This window comes from Erythrolamprus reginae, chromosome 1 (assembly GCF_031021105.1).
Source record: "Erythrolamprus reginae isolate rEryReg1 chromosome 1, rEryReg1.hap1, whole genome shotgun sequence".
In the NCBI taxonomy this organism is placed as follows: Eukaryota; Metazoa; Chordata; class Lepidosauria; order Squamata; family Dipsadidae; genus Erythrolamprus; species Erythrolamprus reginae.
The window spans coordinates 199617019-199636533 of record NC_091950.1 but is presented as its reverse complement, the minus strand read 5'-3'; the positions used below and the strand labels follow the sequence as shown (position 1 = coordinate 199636533).

At 39.8% G+C, this 19515-nt stretch overlaps 1 protein-coding gene across 1 annotated transcript; it reads right to left on the bottom strand.

The window, feature by feature from the left end:
• Nucleotides 1–868: 868 nt before the first annotated feature.
• Nucleotides 869–17705, bottom strand: ZC3H15 (zinc finger CCCH-type containing 15). Its single transcript, XM_070731899.1, has 10 exons — nucleotides 17430–17705; nucleotides 7594–7695; nucleotides 7312–7423; nucleotides 7055–7207; nucleotides 6184–6275; nucleotides 5148–5330; nucleotides 4395–4541; nucleotides 4169–4270; nucleotides 3564–3690; nucleotides 869–2473 (listed from the first exon to the last, which is right to left on the bottom strand). Exons 1-10 carry the CDS (start codon nucleotides 17508–17510, stop codon nucleotides 2280–2282), a joined length of 1293 nt encoding a protein of 430 aa, XP_070588000.1. The 5' UTR covers nucleotides 17511–17705; the 3' UTR covers nucleotides 869–2279.
• Between the last annotated feature and the right edge of the window lie 1810 nt (nucleotides 17706–19515).

Below are 19515 nucleotides of genomic sequence, written 5' to 3'. Positions count from 1 at the left end.
TAATTTATGACATATAAAATGTCATTACTATAGGACAATCTCACAGTAGCAAATTGCTTGGTCAATTCCAGTAAATTCCTTACTAGAAATATAAACCACTTCACTAAACCATTTACATGCTTTCCATCTTGATAATCTGGATCTATTTCAATATAAATTTTAATAATTTTATGAAACACTTATCAAGCAATATTTCAAGGCTCATTGGAATAATTTTGTTCATGAAAACAACAAATGTGACATTATTTTAGCTACAACCCAGAATTCTCTCATCCTTAATTCAAGAGCTTATTTTTCAGATTTAGGACATTATCAAATTTAGCAAGATACTGTGATTTACCAATTTTGATATATTCCTTCCGAAATCATAGATAATAATTTTAAAGGCAATCACTATGAAAACCTGCTTCTTAATAAGTTGATATATGCAGAAACAGAGTTGAATATTTAGATTCCTGAAAAAAAAAAAACTTAATCTATTAGTAAAAAAATTAAATCACTTTCAGAAAAAAAAATCAATGTATTTATATTTCATTATAGTTTGTTTGATGTAGCAAAAATGAACACTGGAAAAATAAATAGTGCCATCACAATTCATTCTCTATAAATAACATTAATAGGCTTGTTGAACATTTACTTTTGCTATGAAGAAACTTTTTCTAAAGGAGAAATATTAAGATGTCCAATTATATTAATATTCCCTTTGCAAACAGGTATGCTGTGATATGTTGTGGTACTTAAAAAAACATATGTAATCTTAAATCCATAAGTCTCTGCAGAGTTGGGAAATTAAGGCAAAAAAACCCCCATGAGGAGTAATCCAAAAAAGGGCTGGAGGGAGAAAAGGACTGACAAAGAAACAACTGGATTTGCATTTATGTATAATTTATACATGAAGTAAAAAAATAATGGCAATCTTGAAGAGCCATTTTACTATATCATTATATCAGCTTTGTTTCCTTCCTTAATCCAGTTGGAAGCCAGTAGAATTCCAGGAAGATTTCATTTACTAGTCTACAAGCTTCAATTTTACATTCAATATCAACTTACAGTAAAAAAGATTGTACACACTTCTCTGGATATGGAGCAAGGAGTTGCCTTTTAACAGCTAGATCCAGCAGTGAAATTATTTTAATCCCCAGTGTTCTTAATCCTCTTTCCAAAGAATAGGTTTTTGGATTTGTACATAGGCTGTTGATTTCAAGCTAGACACAAGAGACACTTTTGAAATGAATATAAAAGCCCAATTTCTAAGACACATCAAAGTTCACATCAGTCAGACAGTCCTCTTACATCATTGCTTTGCAATAAAACATTAGGATAGCTTCTGAATGCCATAAAACAAAAGGCAAAGCAAATATTTAACGTTAATCCGCCTGGCTCATACATTTTATCTAAAATGCCAATGTAATACAGTAACTCATTTTTCAATTATGTGCAACTTGTTTTTACTTTACTTCTATATAAGAAAGAATGCTAGAGTTCTCCACTAAGGCAGATGACTCAAAGCAGAAATCTAAACTATCACAAAAATTACAGTAGAGATCCATAGAAGAATAAATTTGGGGAAATCTCGGCTCATTCTGGATTTTTGGTTTGGTTTTTGGAATCAACAAAAAGGAGGGATATGCATTTGTATTCAGAATCACTACCTCGAGATTACAGCACAAACTGCATTCATCTGCAAAACTGCTTTTGTTCAAGTCTACTGTTGCCTGCAAAACATGCATGTATACTGGGATCAATATTTTCAATCATATAGCCTTTATTTTACACTTTTGTCAGTCAGTTGTGTTTAATATGGAAAACAGAGCCCCATTCTAGAGTGTCAATTTATGAGTCTCCATCATGAGCATGTTTGCTTTAAAAATTTCTGATCAATTTCCGCACAGAAAACAACCATTTCAATCTATCATTATACAATATATATATCTTAAAATTAAATCATTTAAGCACACTTAACTTAGATGCAGTTGTGCTTTGATCTCCTTCAGGACCTGACAGCAACATTCAACTTTATATTCTGTGAAAAATTAGCTAATCTTCTACTTTTGACATTTCATTACAATATCTGTAAAGGAATATTTTCGGTGTATTATATGGATAGTTTATTATGAAACTGGTTAAGACTGAATCAGAAAAATTGGCGAAATATTTCTGCTTTAATGTTCTTTCCAGAATCACATGAGGAACCAAGCACACTCCATTTTAGATAAACCAGATGAAGACAATGTTTGATTTGCCTGTTCATTCTTCTAAATCAAATATGATTTGCTTGTTCATTCTTCTAAATCAAGTGTATTTAGTTCTTCTTCTAGTTCTTCCAAGTCCTCGCCAGTAAATAGATTTTCATCAACAGGTACAGCATCAATTACCCCATTTTCAGGGTTGTCTTCCATGTCACTGTCAGGATCTAAATCACTTTGCTCTCCATTTTCAAGTCCACCCCCTGAAGCTTCACTTAACTTGTTGTCTGAAAAATAAAATAATTCTTATTAGCATTTGTGTATGTGTGTACATTTCAGATCCTGTTAACCTCTGGCCACTCCCCAAAGTAGTCCCTGCAATTTTCTTGGCTAAATTTCAGCAATGATTTTCCTTTGTTTGCTTCCTAGGCTGAGAGATTGTGACTGGCCCAGTGTCCCAAAATTGGCTTCATTTGTAAGGTGGGATTCAAACTCAACGTCTCACAGTTTCTAGGTCAGTTCCTTGATCACACTACACAAACTTGTCTCTATGTATTCACCAATCATATTTAATATCATTAATAAGACTTTAAGTACCTGAAAAATATACCAAAGCTAAGAAACTACAATGTAAACCCATCAAAGCATAATAAACTTTGCAAAGCATTATAAGAAATAAACTTTTGAAAAATCAGGTGTCTACTACTTTACCTCCTAGACAAATGTATGTATTTCAAAAGATGCAAACAGTTCTTTCTGAGCAAACAGATTTAGGACTTTAGCTTTATTTTCAAGAAGAGGTTTTTTATGTTATAACATTTTTATGTTATTTGGGGTAACTTAAGAAACATTCTGTACTTTTGGGGGAAGAGAACCTTGTCTTTATATTTTTCTATGCATATGTTCTTTAAATTGGGTTGCATATTTCAATTCCAGTTCTTTATTTTAAAATAATACAATTTAACTGATGTCTAAGATTGAAATCTAGAGTGACAGAGCCATCTCCAGTCTCTTTTATTCTACAAATATTTTTAATTTAAAAAATGCTACCTAATTTATTACTGAAAGCACTACTTTTCTCTTAAATGAGTTGCAGATAGCTGTTTATCCTAACTTTGTTAGTTAACTCAAATTTTATTTCTTTCCATTTCAAATACTATTTTTTTATATGAATTGGGAGACTACATATGTAATAAATAAATATTTTATAGGATTATTAGGATTTACAAAGTATTCTGTCTGAAGAAGTCAATTATCCAAACAAATCACATATGCAATAGGAGTCATATTTTGGGATTCACTAATAGAGAATATTCAGAATCCAAAAATTACACAACTCTTCCTCATTAGCATAAAACAGGTTCTTAAATGCCTTACCATCTTTCTCAGTAGAAACATATGTGCTAAATCGCTCCAAACTAGCTACAGTAATTCCAGTCTCATCCACATCTTTTGGAACATAAAGATTCAAGTCGATATCATTTACACGGACAAGTTCATCAACCTGAAGTGGAAGAAACATGGTTTTCCACAATTATTCTTTTATAGCTTAAAAATTATTTCAAAATTAATCATCGTATTTAATAACATTTACACAGGACAGGGGTAGGTTGCTCCCAGTTGGATCGGTCTGCCTGAACTGGTAGCGACCTGCTGGTGATGTCACCGAACTGGATCAAATCAGTGCCAATCCATGGGCACCACCATTTTTTATTTTTTTTTATTTTTTCCCTTCTGACCATGTGTGCACAGAAGCAGAGTTTCAGAACTGTGCATGCAGTTTTTTCGGCTTTGTTTGTTTGTCTTTTGTTACTGCCCATGGGTGTGAGAGGGAGTGAACCGGCACGAGGTGAGTTGGAACCCACCCGACACTGGACTACAATCATAAAACAAATCCTGATAAAGGAGTTTAGCAGGTGCATTTAACTACAGGATTCTTGAATTGTGGAAGACTTTTTTTCTCACATACACATTGCTCTTACCTCATCTTCTCCTGTCTCTTGAACATAATGGGTGTCATCTGCTTCTTCATCATCTGCATCAACTAATTCTGGACGGAACTCAAACACTTCACGCCCGCTGATCTAGGCATGGAGAAAAGGACCAACATTAAGTGGAAATGTAACAATTACAGAGAGATGGATTTCAAAACAATGTGCATTAATAATGCTATGGCTTAATTTTGCTATATAAAAAAGCAGAACATACCACCAATGCTTTACCAGCTTTAAAGTCCGCTTTCCTTCTTTCCATATCTTGCTCAGCCTTATCAATTTTTTCTTGTCTTTTTCTTTTCTTCCATGCAAGAAAAGACTCTAAAGTAATTTTAGTAACATTTGCTCCTAAGGCAGAACGCTGCAAAATAAAAAAATGATCACTGAGTGGGACCTAAAAAGATTTCCTTTTTTCTCCTTTCTCTCTCTCTCTAGTACAATAAAATATAAATGTATCATCAAATGTAAATCTTTTCAGCAAGATGATTAGTGAATATATATGGCTTAAATCCCTTGAATTTCTAGGCAGGACTTCATGTTTTTAAATTGTGGGTTCCAGAATTAACAAGGACTTGGAAATATAAAGTATAAATTAAAATTAAAGTTAAAAAAAACCCTCCACCGATATTAATTTTATATTATTACTATCTAATGACTCATGCAAGACAAATTTATTACCATAAGATACTCAGTTAAGATAAATGGGTGCCCCCTGGAGGCAAATACTAGTAATCATTTTCATAATGTCTTAATGTTACAGAAATTAAAAAGCTTAATCTATTAAAAAGCTAATAGAATACCACAGCTCTATAAATATTTCCCAATAATTAAAAAGTTATTGCAATTTAATAATAATATCTTTAAATTTAATATTGCCAGCTATACTCAATTAATGCCCAAATTCATTGCCCAAATTACTGCATTCACTCTCCCACTCTCTCTATTTCAGGATATGTGTCTACATTACCTCTTTTTCTATTAGATCTTCTAAAGAAATTTCTTCTTCTTTTTCTTCTTTCTTTTTGTCCTTTTTGAGCACAAAACCAGGAGGAAGTGCATGACGGTACATACAATTGTCACCTCCACCAGGACAGACCCAAAACCAGCCGTATTTATTGTTTTCAATAGCATCAAGGAAATACTTGCACACCTGCATTAAAAATTTAGCAACAAATTCTGTTTTCTATTTTATACCCACAAGAGAATGCTTCTTATTCCTGGGGACAAAATGCAAACATGAATTCACCTGGAGAAGTATTAAAGCCGCTTGAGAAAGTAATATGGCAATGTTTGCTTTATTTGCACAAAATGAAGTGTCCACGTTCCTCCCCCTCAAGAATATAATTGTTTTAGTTAAAATGCTCTTATTTTTGTATTTGATACCAATCCCTTCAGATGGTATTACATTTCGTATCCCATTCTCTAGGCATATTAGCATTATCATAGTTACTTAGTAACTATATAATCCTGAATACATCTGAAGTAGCTCTTTATGATTGGGAAAAGGTAGTTTATACAGTACCTATATTTCCAAAATTATTCCTTTATACTGACACATGTATCATTCCTTGAAATAGGATTTGTTTTCTCTACATAAATCTCAAGCCCACCTTCATGCCTTTCATGTCTAAAATAAAATAGAAGTAGTAAAAACAATGTTGGAATTCCATTCAGAAAACATTACTATGGCAAAATAATTATATGCCTGAGATAGTTCTTATTCTATGGATTCCATATTTATTTGCATTGTATTATGTTTATATGCTATTACTGAGGTTAATTTGTCCAGGCTAAAATAAACTATCCTTTTGAATTGTGGATTTTTTGAAAAGCTTCTTCTATTATTACAATAACCTTCCATAGCACACAGTGAGTATTTCAGTTCATTTTATCAACAGCTTTCTCTTGTAGTATTATCTTCTCTTCGAGAATACACAATGAAATAACATGTAAATTTACATAAACTAGTACAAATTCTTCAATTAAGAATCAAAAATACATACAATTTGTGTTTTAGGTTTTTTCTTTTCAGCTTCCCCATGCTTCTTGTTCACTACCTCCTCCAGCTTTTTTTCATCCCAGTTATCCATTGTGTCTAGACAGAACAGCAAAATGTTTCATGAAAACAAATGTTTTAAGAAAGTGCCTTAATCGCCGTTAACAACCTCTCAATTACATGCAAGGACAAAGAAATATTTCATCTGTATGTTTGTGAATATTTAGGATGTAAAGAGGAAAATGAACAAAAAGAAATATTAAACTTTTAGGTATGAATTCGTTTATACAAAAAACAGGGAAATATTGTCAAAAAGATAGTAAATGTTTGATTTGAATACCTTAGCAAATATTCATACTGGCATTTTAGACAGAATATGATTTAGCATTATATTAATGAATTATACATTCAGGTAATGTCATCCAATCCCCTTTCCTAGTTGATTGATAAGACTTGAAATTTTTCATTGACAAACTGCAAATCTGTATTTTCATGCACTACTCATGAAACTGAACAAGCCACAATATTTGTCTAGATTTAGTTATAGCACTGAACTGTGGTTGAGTAAAAAAAAATCCATCCCCCCAAAATGATCTCCTTACAAATATACCTAAATAGTAAACAAAAAGCACTATTCCATGCTTAATAAGATGCACTTACAATACTACCACACTGTTTCTGTTATTATGAAAGCCTTTACCAACAGCATGATTTGAGGTTTTTTTAAAAAAAATATTGTTATTGTTCTGAATTCACAGGTAGCCAAGATATATCTTGTTAAAATGGTAGAAAACAGATTTCACAGCTATTTAAAATTACAAATTCAACTAAGAGAATACCTATCCTAATTATGGAACTGTTTTTCAGAAATAACCTACCTTTTTCAAGCTCGTCATCTCGTGCATCAATGTAGACACTTCTCTTTTCACACTTTCTCTCTAAAGACAAGTCATGAGAGAATTTGCACTTGTCTCCTTTTGTGCATTGTCCCTGCTTGAAGAAGGCACAGACTACCGATTTTGGATCTGCTCCTGTAAATTTTGCACACTGTTTAGTCTATTTTTTTTTTCATATTAAACAAATAAAGCTGAAATGCAACAACTAAAAATATGTAGATTTATTAAGAGAATATTACCTTTACTTATTTTTTGGGCTGCAACAACAGGTTTGAAAAGTTCATTCAGTTCTTGCAATTCTTTCTTCTTATCATCTTTCTTAACTTTTTTGTCAGCATCTCCTTGAGCAGCCTAGTAAAAAATATCACCATTAATGTGCATAAGTTATGGTTTGGTATTTAATTTAATATAAAATTATACTATCCATAGTCAAATGGCTATAACTGTAGATATAATAAAGCAATCAAATCATGATATGAGCAAAGGGAAAAGAGGGAAGCCTAGTAAATATATTTACTTACCTGCCGTGGGTTTTGTTGACCAAATTTAACTTGGTGGGTCACTGCCTTAATAAACTTTTGTTGTTTTGCTCCTTTCTTGTTCTTTAAGCCAAATGTTTTATCCTAAATTTGAAATATTTACATCAATGTTAGCATTACATTTTACAAAATTTATATAAAGCAATCCAGTTTTTGAAATTTATCCTTAGTAAGAACAAACTCTAACTAAAAACATGTTATTAGAATACAATTAACATTTAAGAGTTTGTCCTCTTGAATAATAAAACCTCATTTTTAATGAGAAATGCCAATTCAAAGGAAACATACAGACTATTTATTGATTGATTTATATGCCATCCAGGGACTCGGGGCAGCTTATAACATATAAAAAGAATAATACAATACAAATTCTAAATCCAATTAATATAAAATCCACTTATCTAAACTAAAATCCCCATTATATTAAAAATCAATCATTCCCATTCAACAACAACATACATATCATTTGTCAGCCAGGGGGCTAGCATCTACTGGCCCCAAGCCCAGTGGCATAGATGAGTCTTTAGACTTACAGAATGTGAGGAGGGTGAGGTCAGTACGAATATCCAGGGGGAATTGATTCCAGAGGGCCAGGCCCCCCACCAAGAAGGCTCTTCTCCTACATCAGGGGTAGGCAAAGTTGGCTCTTCTATGACTTGTGGACTTCAACTCCCAGAATTCCTGGGCCAATCAAGCTAGTTCAGGAATTCTGGGAGTTGGAGTCCACATGTCATAGAACAGCCAAGTTTGCCTACCCCTGTCCTAGGTTCCGCCAAGTGACATTGTCTAATTGACGGGACCTGGAGAAGGTCGATTCTGTGGGACCTAACCGGTCGCTGGGAGTCATGCAGCAGAAGGCAATCCCGCAGGTAATCTGGTCCAATGCCATTCCTTATCCATCAGTCCAACTTCTTGCAATATACAGTGGTCCCTCGATCATCGCAAGGGTTCCGTTCCAGGACCCCAAGCGATGATCGATTTTTCGTGAAGTAGCGGTGCGGAAGTAAAAACACCATCTGCGCATGCGCAGATGGTGTTTTTACTTCCACCGCCGCCCACCCCGTTGCTCGCGCCTGGGGTTTCCCCGCGCGCGTGCCGCCCGCCCGCCCACGCCGTTGCTGGGGCCGCTTCCCAGCTGGGAAGCGGAGCTGGGATGTCCCCAAGCGCGCGCGCGTTGCTGGGGCCGCTTCCCAGCTGGGAAGCGGAGCTGGGGTTTCCCCAAGCGCGCGCGCACCGCCCGCCCACGCCGTTGCTGGGGCCACTTCCCAGCTGGGAAGCGGAGCTGGGATGTCCCCAAGCGCGCACGCGTTGCTGGGGCCGCTTCCCAGCTGGGAAGCGGAGCTGGGGTTTCCCCAAGCGCGCCCGCCCGCCCACGCCGTTGCTGGGGCAGCTTCCCAGCTGGGAAGCGGAGCTGGGATGTCCCCAAGCGCGTGCGCGTTGCTGGGGCCGCTTCCCAGCTGGGAAGCGAAGCTGGGGTTTCCCCAAGCGCGCGCGCACCGCCCGCCCACGCCGTTGCTGGGGCCGCTTCCCAGCTGGGAAGCGGAGCTGGGGTGTCCCCGCGCGTGTCGCCCGCCCGCCCACGCCGTTGCTCGCGCCGCCGCTGGGGTCTTACCGGGGCAAGAGGGGGAAGACCCAGGGAAGCCGCCCAGCAGCTTATCTGCCCGGCGGGAAACTCCACCATCTACGCCTGCGTGGCCATAGAAAAAAGGCACGCATGCGCAGATGGTGGAGTTTACTTCCGGGTTGAAAACTAGCGATATAGCCCTTTCGCGATGCTCGAGGACGCGAAACTCGAGGGATCATTAATTTTCTTCCCAGACACAATGTCTGGGTTTTATCCATATAAATACAGTTGGTCATTGTGTTTGATCTTGGGTCATAAATAAAATTGGGAGATTTTAAATTGGTTTTAAATAACTGAAAGATTTTAATTTCTCAAAGCCCTGCAGATTCAGGATAATGATAAACATGCTTAGGTAACAGAAAAACTCAAGCAAAATATTCTGCCTACAAAAGAAGCTAAAAAGAAAAAAGAACTGTGTACATATATTGTAAAATTCTATCAACAACAATATCAGGCTTTTAAAGTAGATGGATTACAGATATTTGAACATAATTAGGGTGGAAGCCTTTAAGCATTTTTATTTTCCCTTCATATAACATAACATAACATGCAAACAGCCATAAATATAGTTCTGAATACCTCTTTGGTTTTTCTCTGCTACAGTGTTACAGCTCAGCCAGTTAAATCCCACATTTTTATAGGTTAATGTATTTTTCACTCCAAATGAGTCAACCTTGAAACTTGTCTCTAAACTTTCTTTGACAACAACAATCAAGTTATCCATTTCTATTTTTAGCAAGATATTCAAACTTTTCAAAACCTGTTAGAAGATCGTAAGATAAATCTCTCACTTTGTTGTTTAAAAAATGAGTTCAATTGATATTATATCCATAGCCCTGTGTTGTCTAATTATTACTTTATTTTGCCTTATCCTGAGGTTTATAAATTTGGCAATTATTTTGTATAATACCTTATAAAAAAATTAACAAGAGAGAAAGAAGCAAAAATGATACCTTAGACTAGTGATGGCGAACCTTTTATTCCTCGGGTGCCAAAATAAGGCACATGCACGCTATCGCCTGCGTGCATGTGCCCACACCCATATTCAATGCTCCCCATGCGCCCCTCACTACCCCATATTCTGAATTCCAATGGGCCCGATAGGCCCATTTTTCACCTTCCCCAGGCTCCACAGGCTTTCTTGGAGCTTGGGGAAGGCAAAAACACCTTCCCCTGCCCCCCTGGAGGCCCTCCGGAGGCCAAAAATGCCCTCTCAGAGCCTCTGAGCAAGCCAAAATCAGCTGGTGGGTGCCCACATGTGCGCTGGAGCTGAACTAGGGCAACGGCTTACGTGCCAGCAAATATGGCTCTGTGCGCCACCTGTGGCACATGTGCCATGGGTTCGCCATCATGACCTTAGACTTTACTGGAGAATGATTAAAATTTTAGTAAGAGGAACACTTTCTGCCTAGCAAATTAATTTTTTCAGATATAAAGTGATTCAAGAATATTGTTTCTAAAGAACTGCAGCAATGTGTTGAGTTATTCCCAGAAAGCCTGAATATGCCAACTGATGTAAATCTTTACATTGCTTAAAATTTTAAATATCATAGAATCAAACCACACTTTCTTCCAAAGTTTCATTCTTACTCATAATATTACCCTTCCTCTACTACTTTCTCTTAGAGATAAGTCAAAGCCAATCTTTTCGAGTCTTTTAAAACTAGTCTCTTTCAAACCTTATTTAAACTGAATCAGAGGATACACAATTGAAATAATCTTACATTCTTCCTATGCCTCCACTTCTTTTCCTCTGTAGTTTCACTGTCTCAATTTTAGATTTTAAATACTTTGAAAAATGGACTTGTGAAGTATTTTATTAGTTAAGTATCATTCACTTACACAGCTCTATATAATAACTTAATATATCCATATCCATAGGTTGTTTTAGTAGTCTAAATTAACGACCCAAAGTCATATATATATATATATGATTGTATTCTGTATGTATGTATGTGTGTGTGTGTATACATATATATATACATATATACATATATACATATATACATACATACATATACATACATATACATACATATACATACATATACATACATATACATACATATATATACATATACATATATATATATATATATACAGTGGAACCCCGACATAAGAGCTGCTCTACTTAAGAGCAACTCGAGATAAGAGCTGGGAGGGGAGAGATATTTTTGTTCTACTTACAAGCCCAAATTCGAGATACAAGCGCCAAGGAGCTGTCTCCTGAAGCCAAACGCTAACTTCCGCGTTCGGCTTCAGGAGACAGCTGCGAAGCGGCGCGCATGTTTTAAAAGGTTGCAGCCGGCCTGGGGGGCTCGGGGGGGTGCTTGCAGCTTTCTTTCTTGCTCTTTTTCTTTCTCTCTTTTACCTTCCCTTCCTCTATTTCTTCTTTTCTTTCTCCTTCCCACCTTCTTCCCTCCCTCCCTCCCTTCACTCATTCCTCTCTTACTCTCCCCTTTCATAAGTTTCCTTGCTTCCTTCCTCTGTTCCTGTCCCTTCCCCCTTTCTTTCTTTCTTTCTTTCTTTCTTGCTCTTTTTCTTTCTCTCTTTTACCTTCCCTTCCTCTATTTCTTCTTTTCTTTCTCCTTCCCACCTTCTTCCCTCCCTCCCTCCCTTCACTCATTCCTCTCTTACTCTCCCCTTTCATAAGTTTCCTTGCTTCCTTCCTCTGTTCCTGTCCCTTCCCTCTTTCCTTCCTTCCTTCCCACCCTCCGTCCATTCATTCACCCATTCCTCTCTTGATCGCTTAAAGCCGGTCCCTGGTGCAAAAAGGGTTGGGGACCTCTGTCCTACAGGATTGGGTGGCAGAGAAGTTGAACATATGTAAATTTAAAAGTTTAAGAAAGTTTACAAGTTAAGTGAAAGAAACTTCATTATTCATTTATATGTACATGTACATTTCTTCATTAAAAACATGTCTTTCTGCATAATTTAGACTAACTTTGTGAGTTTTTTGAGGGCTGGAACCAATTAAAATTATTTACATTAATTCCTATGGGGAATTTTTCAACCCGGAAGTCAAAATACCATCTACGCATGCGTGCCCATTTTTTCTATGGGCACGCATGCGTAGATGGCAACCGGCTTCCCTGGGTCTTCCCCCTCTTGCTGGCGTCAGCGAGGAGTTTCCCCACCGCCCACGCAAACTCCTCGCTGCCGCCCGCCCTTCGCCCGCCCACGCGGTTCATTCTCGCCGCTTTCGAGCTGAGTCCTGAAGCGAATTCGCTCCAGGACTCAGCTCGAAAGCGCGGAGAGCCAGCGTGGACAAGCCGTTCGCTAGCGCTGGCTATCGGCGCTTTTGAGCTGAGTCCGGAAGAGAATTCGCTCCCGGACTCAGCTCGAAAGCGCCGAGAGCCAGCGCGGAGGAGCCGAAGATTGGGGGCGGCGCGGCTATTTTAAAATGTCGCCGCCGGCATGGGGGGCTTGCCAGCACCCCCCGGACCCCCAACCCGGGTTTGGGGGGCTGCTAGGAAGCCCCCCATGCCGGCGGCAAACAGCCGCGCCGCCCCCAATCTTCGGTTCCTCGCTAGCGCTGTGGGAGTAAAAACACCATCTGCACATGCACAGATGGTGTTTTTACTTCCGCAGCGCTACTTCGCGAAAACCCGCTCGTTGCGGGGGGTCCTGGAACGGAACCCTCGCAACGAGCGGGGGATCACTGTATATATATATTGCTGTATTCATTTTGGTATACTATACTATAATATAGTATACAGTATAGCAGGGGTCGACAAAGTTGTTCAGAATCTAGGAGCCAGCCAAAAAATTTAGGAGCCAGAATTTTTTTTAAGCAAACTTGGTTTTTTGCCGAGTCTCCACCTGACATCGCTTTCACCCCCTCTGTCTCCTCCTTCCTCTCTCATCTCTTTCCTTCCTCTCCCTCCCTTTCTCTCTTTCCTTTCTCTCCCTTTCTGTCTATCCTTTCTATCTCTCACCCCTTCTCCCTCTTTCATTCCCTTTCTCTCCCTCCCTTTCTCTCTCATTCCTTTCTCTCCCTCTTTCCTTCCTATCTCTCTTTCTTTTTCTCCCTCCTTCATATCTTCTTTCTCTCCCCCTTCCTCCCTCTTTCCTTTCTCCCCCTCCCTTTCTCTTCCTTTTTCTCTATCCTTTCTACTTCTTACTCTTTCTTTCTCTCCCTCCTTCATTCAATTTTCTCTCCCTCCCTTTCTCTCCCTTTCTCTCTCTTTCCTTTCTCTCCCTCCCTTTCTCTTCCTTTTTCTCTATCCTTTCTACTTCTTACTCTTTCTTTCTCTCCCTCCTTCATTCAATTTTCTCTCCCCCCCTTCCTCCCTCTTTCCTTTCTCCCCCTCCCTTTCTCTTCCTTTTTCTCTATCCTTTCTACTTCTTACTCTTTCTTTCTCTCCCTCCTTCATTCAATTTTCTCTCCCCCCCTTCCTCCCTCTTTCCTTTCTCCCCCTCCCTTTCTCTTCCTTTTTCTCTATCCTTTCTGCTTCTTACTCTTTCTTTCTCTCCCTCCTTCATTCAATTTTCTCTCCCTCCCTTACTCTCTCTTTCCTTTCTCTCCCTCCCTTGTTCTCCCCTGGGGCTGCCTGTGCCTGCCCTGCACCACCCAACACGGACGGACAGCCCCCGGTCGTCGGTTCGTCGCCCCCCACCCCCCCACGGAGGGAGATCAGGCTGGCGAGGGCGGTAGAACTACGTCACCAGCCACTGGAGGGAGATCGGGCTGGCGGGGGCGGCGAATCCACCTCCCCAGCCGCGCGGAGGGAAATCCGGTAGGCGGGCGGGTGGCCGCGGCTCCCTGCGCGCCCCTGGAAAAGCGTACAGGGAACAGTGCCCGGGGCCGCTTTAGCCGCCCCCCGCTCCCCCCGCCATCTCCCCGCGACTGCCTGTGCCGCTGCAGCCGCGGCCTCCCCCGCTCCCACCGCCAGTGCCCTCCCGCCGAGCCCCAAAGGACACTTGCCGATGACGACAGGGAACCTTCAGCTGGGCGGGCGCTGCCGTGCCGGTGCCTCCGACCTCCCGGTTCCTGCTCGATGCCGCGGTTTCTGGCGCTCTCCTGCTGGGCCCCAAAGAAGGAAGGCGGGAAAAAGGCGCGAAGAATGGAGCTCTCCTTCCTGCCTGCCTTCTTTGGGACCCAGCAGGAGAGCGCCAGAAACCGCGGCATCGGGCAGGAGCGGAGAGGTCAGAGGCACCGCAGCGCCCTGCCCAGGCGGCACACCGGTTGGGAAACGCTGACATACAGTACAGCAGGCAACATTTTCTAGGCGCCAGACAACATTTTCTAGGCGCCACTGGCGACCAGGCGCCTGGGTTTGTCGAACCTTGCAGTATAGTATACTATAATAGAATACTGGCCTTGTGGGTGAACATTGATGTCCTTGATTACTATTTCAGCAAACATTAATATAATTTCTTTTTGCACAAAATCCAGTTCTATCAGTTTTATCCCAAGATTCAAGATGACATATCATCTGTGCTGTTGCACCACTAAAACTTTTTTCCTTCCTCATAACATCATAAATTAGCAGTGTAAATCATAAAATAGTTCAAAATAAATTTGGCTTCATGTGATTGTTATATAAAGGCTGTTCAAAGCTTTAAAAAGATATTCTTGTTTCAAAGATTTAGGCAGCTTCCGTTGATGCTGCTTTGCAGTCCCTTCAAGGCAAACTACTCCAGCACAGTAGTTATTTATGGGTTGAGGTGGTTTGAGTGGAACTCTGCGCACTGAACAACAAGCCATAAGTCCTGGAGCCCCTTAGGCACATGCCAAATATTGTCCAGACAAAGTTGCTTCAGTGCATGTTGTATCCTGCTGCACTGGTCCCAACTATTTATAAACCCAATGCAAATTACTTCACAGAAATAAATTGCATTAATTCTAACCAAGAATCCCATGAACCCCCATAGTACAAATCTATTCAAGGAAGGAAAACTGTTACTCAATATAGGTTTAATTAATATACTTTTATAGCTAACTCCAATATGCATTCTGTTGTATACAGGTACAAAACAGAACTTTAAGCCTGATACTTTGATTGATGGTGTTAATGTCTTGAAATTATATCCATGTGTTTGTAGCAACACTCCAGTGTTGAAGTTTTTAGCTTCATATGTAAAAATCTTTTTTTGTTAATTCTTTTTTGATTTTTAACTTCTATGAAAGGATTCACTGGGGCTTGTGAACCAGCACTTTTCATAAATTGGTGTAATTTCAGTCAATATGGAGAATTAGGGAAGCCTTGGCTCAAATATTCTCTCACAAAGTTCACTGGGTGACTTTGCACCATTCCTTCTTTTTCTCAGCTGCACTGACCACACAGAACTGTCATTGAAAGAATTAAATTAGGAGAGGTTACCATATATCCATCCTTCATAGTACCTAAAATAAAACATTAGCTATATGGGTAATAAATCCATAATAATAGCTGGATATAGAACGATTCTGAGAAAGCTACCTACAATTAGGAACATTTTCATACAGTCCAAAATCAATTCTAGCATCAGTTACAAATGTCAACAGATGCCTTGGTTTCTTTACATATCTTTTTTGTTGTTGTTTCATCCCAAGCTTCAAACTAAGACTGAGATTAAAAAAAGGCTTCTAAAAGTTTATTTAGCGAGTAACATAAGTCTGTTGTATATACTGTACTTTTAAAATCTTAATAGAACCCAGAGAAGTCTTTGTCTAGCCAACAGGTAGCCCTTAACTTACAACAGCTTGTTTAGTGACCTTTTAAAGTTACAACAGCATTGAAAAAAGGGACTTTTGACCATACTTAACAACCATTGCAGCCACACTTAACCATCATCATGTGATTGAAACTCAGTTGCTTAGCAACTGACTTATTTTTATGACAGTTGCAGGGTCCCAGAGTCAAACGATCCCCTTTTGTGCCCTTCTGATAAGCTGGGGAATCCAGCTTCACTTTTAACAACTGGGTTACTAATTTAACAACTGCAGTGATTTGCTTAACAACCGGCAAAGTCTTAAAATGGGACAGGCCTCAGGACAAATTTCTCATTTTAGCACCATGCATTCTGGGGCTCAATTGTGGTCATAAGTTGAGGTACAGTCCGTCTACGGTAGCGACCAAGAATAGCACGCATTAATGTAACATGCAAAAGCATTTCTATTTGTATTTTAGCAATGTTAAACTCTAAAGAGTCTCTGTGGTGCAGTGGTTAGAGTGCAGTACTTCAAGCTACTGCCAGCAGTTTGAATGTCAGTAGGCTCAGGGTTGACTCAGCTTTCCATCCTTCCAAGGTCGGCAAAGTGAGGACCCAGATTGTTGGGGGCAATATGCTTACTCTCTGTAAACCACTTAGAAAGGGCTCTAAGCACTATGAAGTGGTATATAAGTCTAAATGCTATTGCTATTAATCTGCAGTGATTCGTTCACTTAACCACCATGGCAAGAAAAGTTGTAAAATGGGGCAAAACTCACTTAACACATTTCTCACTTCGCAACGTACATTCTGGACTCAATTGTGGCCATAAGTCAAGTACTACCTGTACACTGTCAAATTTTCAAATATTGTTTCTTTTGCTCCCTCAAAGGGTTGTCTAAGGAAGGCAAAATGAGTCCAAAAAAAGAAAAAGGGGGAGGACTTCCTCTACACATTTTTTCCTCTATTAAAAGTAAACCCAAGGAGGGGGCATGGCCTTTTGGGTCTAACAGTCCTCCATTTATACTCCTCCAGGCAGAAAAATGTCACTACAGAGCACTGCACACCAAGACAACTAGACACAACAGTTTTTTCCTGAATGCCATCACACTACTAAACAAATAATTCCCTCAACACTGTCAGACTTTTTATTAGTTTTTTTCTCATCATTCCTATCACCCATTTCCTCCCACTTAGGACTGTATGACTGTAACTTGTTGCTTGTATCCTAAGATTTTTATTAATATTGGTTGTTTCTTCACTGCTTATTTGACCCCTATGACAATCATTAAGGGTTGTACCTCATCCTTCTTGACAAATGTATATTTTCTTTTATGTACCACTGAGAGCATATGCACGAATTTGGCCAATAAAGAATTCTATTCTATCCTATTCTAAAATTGGCATGTCAGGGAGAGGAGAAGCCCCGTTTCCCTTTTCCCCGCCAATGCTCCTTTGCCACAGGCAGGCAGGCAGGGAGAAAGCCGGGAGGGAGAAACCACCGGGAGCCATGCGTGAAGCCTCCCCGGCTGAAGAGGACTCAGGCCCGAGGACTCACCTCAATTATCTTCTCCTTCTTTTTCTGATCCGCCTTTTTATTCCCAGGCGCCGATGGCGGGGGTGGTTTCTTCGGGGGCATTTCGGGACGGGAGGGGGGGAGGAAGGGGAAAGAGAGGGGGGAGAAGAAAAAAAAAAGGCCCTGAAGGAAAAGCAACCGCTCGCTTTGGCTTAACGGCAAGTGAGAAGCAGAGGGGCGACCGACGAGCTAGTGACGAAACGAGCGGGAGGGAGGGAGCACGGCCGGAAGAAATGCTCCAAGTTTTTGCGACAGGCCGTCAGTGAAGGAAGCGGCGGAAACGCAAGACGAGAGTGCGGTTGCGCAGAAGCGGAGGCGACGGGCCAATCGCAACGCCGGCGAATGTATTCATTGGACAACGCCCACAATGCATTTTTGCAAGGATAGCTCTTCGTGTATTACGTCACGGAGTTCTTCCGATTGCGAAATCGGGCGTGTGTGTGTGTGGGGGGGGGGGGGAAATAGAGAGAGGGCGGGATTAGGGCGAGATTGAAAAGGCGACGCGTGCCGAATTCACGCTCCCCCCCAAGTTGAATAGAAAAGAAAACAGAAAATAATAGAATGGAATAGAATATAAAACAGAATAGAGTTGAATAGAAAATAGAGAATAGAATTCTTTATTGGGCAAGTGTGATTGGACACACAAGGAATTTGTCTTTGGTGCATGTGCTCTCAGTATACTTAAAATAAAAGATAAATTGCGGACGTTCATAGCTGGGTCCGCACAAAGGGATCTGCTATTACCTTCTGCATTGAGAGGTCCTGTATCTCAATCTCCTCTCTGAGCTTGCTTTTTTTTTTTTTGCAGACGTTTTATTACCGAAGCGAGCTAACATAATCAACGCTGCTAATGTTACCTAGTTTGGGTAATGAAACATCTGCAAGAAAACAAGCAAGCTCAAAGAGCACCAAGGATCCCTCATGTCAAGCCTCAGCTACAGTTATGTTCTTTATATTTTCTGGATTGGGTTATTGTTTTTTTAACGTCTCACTCTAACCCTTGGAACATCTCTGGTGACTTTCTGTCCAAATCCTAGTTAGCCTCACATTTGCCTAACTTCAAAATTGACAAGATCATTGATTTAAACCTTATGTCTATGGTATTGTCCTTTCCACCCATATATCATTGTGTATATGGGAGGCAGCTTTATTACACCAGAGGCTTCATGAACCTCCTTTTGTAAAGATATCCATTGAGATTGCGGCAATGTAGAGAACAAGAATATTAGCCAGGATACTGTGATTTTGGTGGTTTGGAAAGATAAACCCCAAAACTTGATTGAGCTGTAAATTGATTTCTCATCCCATTTGTATTTTGGATACTTCTGATTTTGGAATTCAGACAAACTACTTATGCCAGTGGGAGGATATTTTGGCTCTACAAATTTTGAACTCTGCGCTTGACTCATTATTTCTTCCCCATTTTTGCTTAGTAAAAAAACTGATGTAGGAGCATGTTTGGCTTTTGGTCAAAAACTAACTGTAGCAACAAAGATTGTTTAATGATACAAGAACCCAAATCCTGTAGGCTTCAGTAAATAAAATGAGTATTAGGGTTTGGCTAATACTTGCCTGCCTTCTGTAGTTTCTGTTCATGCTAAACAATATATCAGGCTCTGGGCCCCATCAATTCAGCCAGAAGTCCCCAAAATTGGAAACTTTAAGACTTGTGGACTTCAACTCCAGAATTCTCCAGCCAGCTTGGCTAGAGAATTCTGGGAGTTGGTCCACAGGTCTTAAAGAAGTTTGAAGACCTTTGAATTAAGCAGTGCCAGCCTGATGTAATTGAGAAAATGGATTTTACTGGTGTCTGCCAACTGGAATGAGATTCCTTCAGAAATGTATATGCTCCAAGTTGACTTTATTTAGCTGAATCCTTAAGACCTGGTTCTTCTCAGTCTTTGGGCTAGAATGGGAGACAGACCTCACCTTGTAGGTTGTGTGAACTGTAAAGTATTGGTGGTTCTTTTTTGTACTTCATGTAAATTGTTTTATTTTAATTGTTTTGTATGCTAACCAGAACTTGGCAGCTTGTACATTTAAATAAGAACTTTTCTTTGAAATGTTT

Excerpts from the sequence above, each read along its gene's own strand:
- ZC3H15 (XM_070731899.1), bottom strand. The coding sequence starts at position 17,510 with ATGCCCCCGAAGAAACCACCCCCGCCATCGGCGCCTGGGAATAAAAAG. Across the intron at positions 7,696-17,429 it reads AGAAGGAGAAGATAATTGAG|GATAAAACATTTGGCTTAAA; the intron begins GTGAGTCCTCGG and ends TTTCAAATTTAG. Across the intron at positions 2,474-3,563 it reads TGTTTCTACTGAGAAAGATG|ACAACAAGTTAAGTGAAGCT; the intron begins GTAAGGCATTTA and ends TTTATTTTTCAG.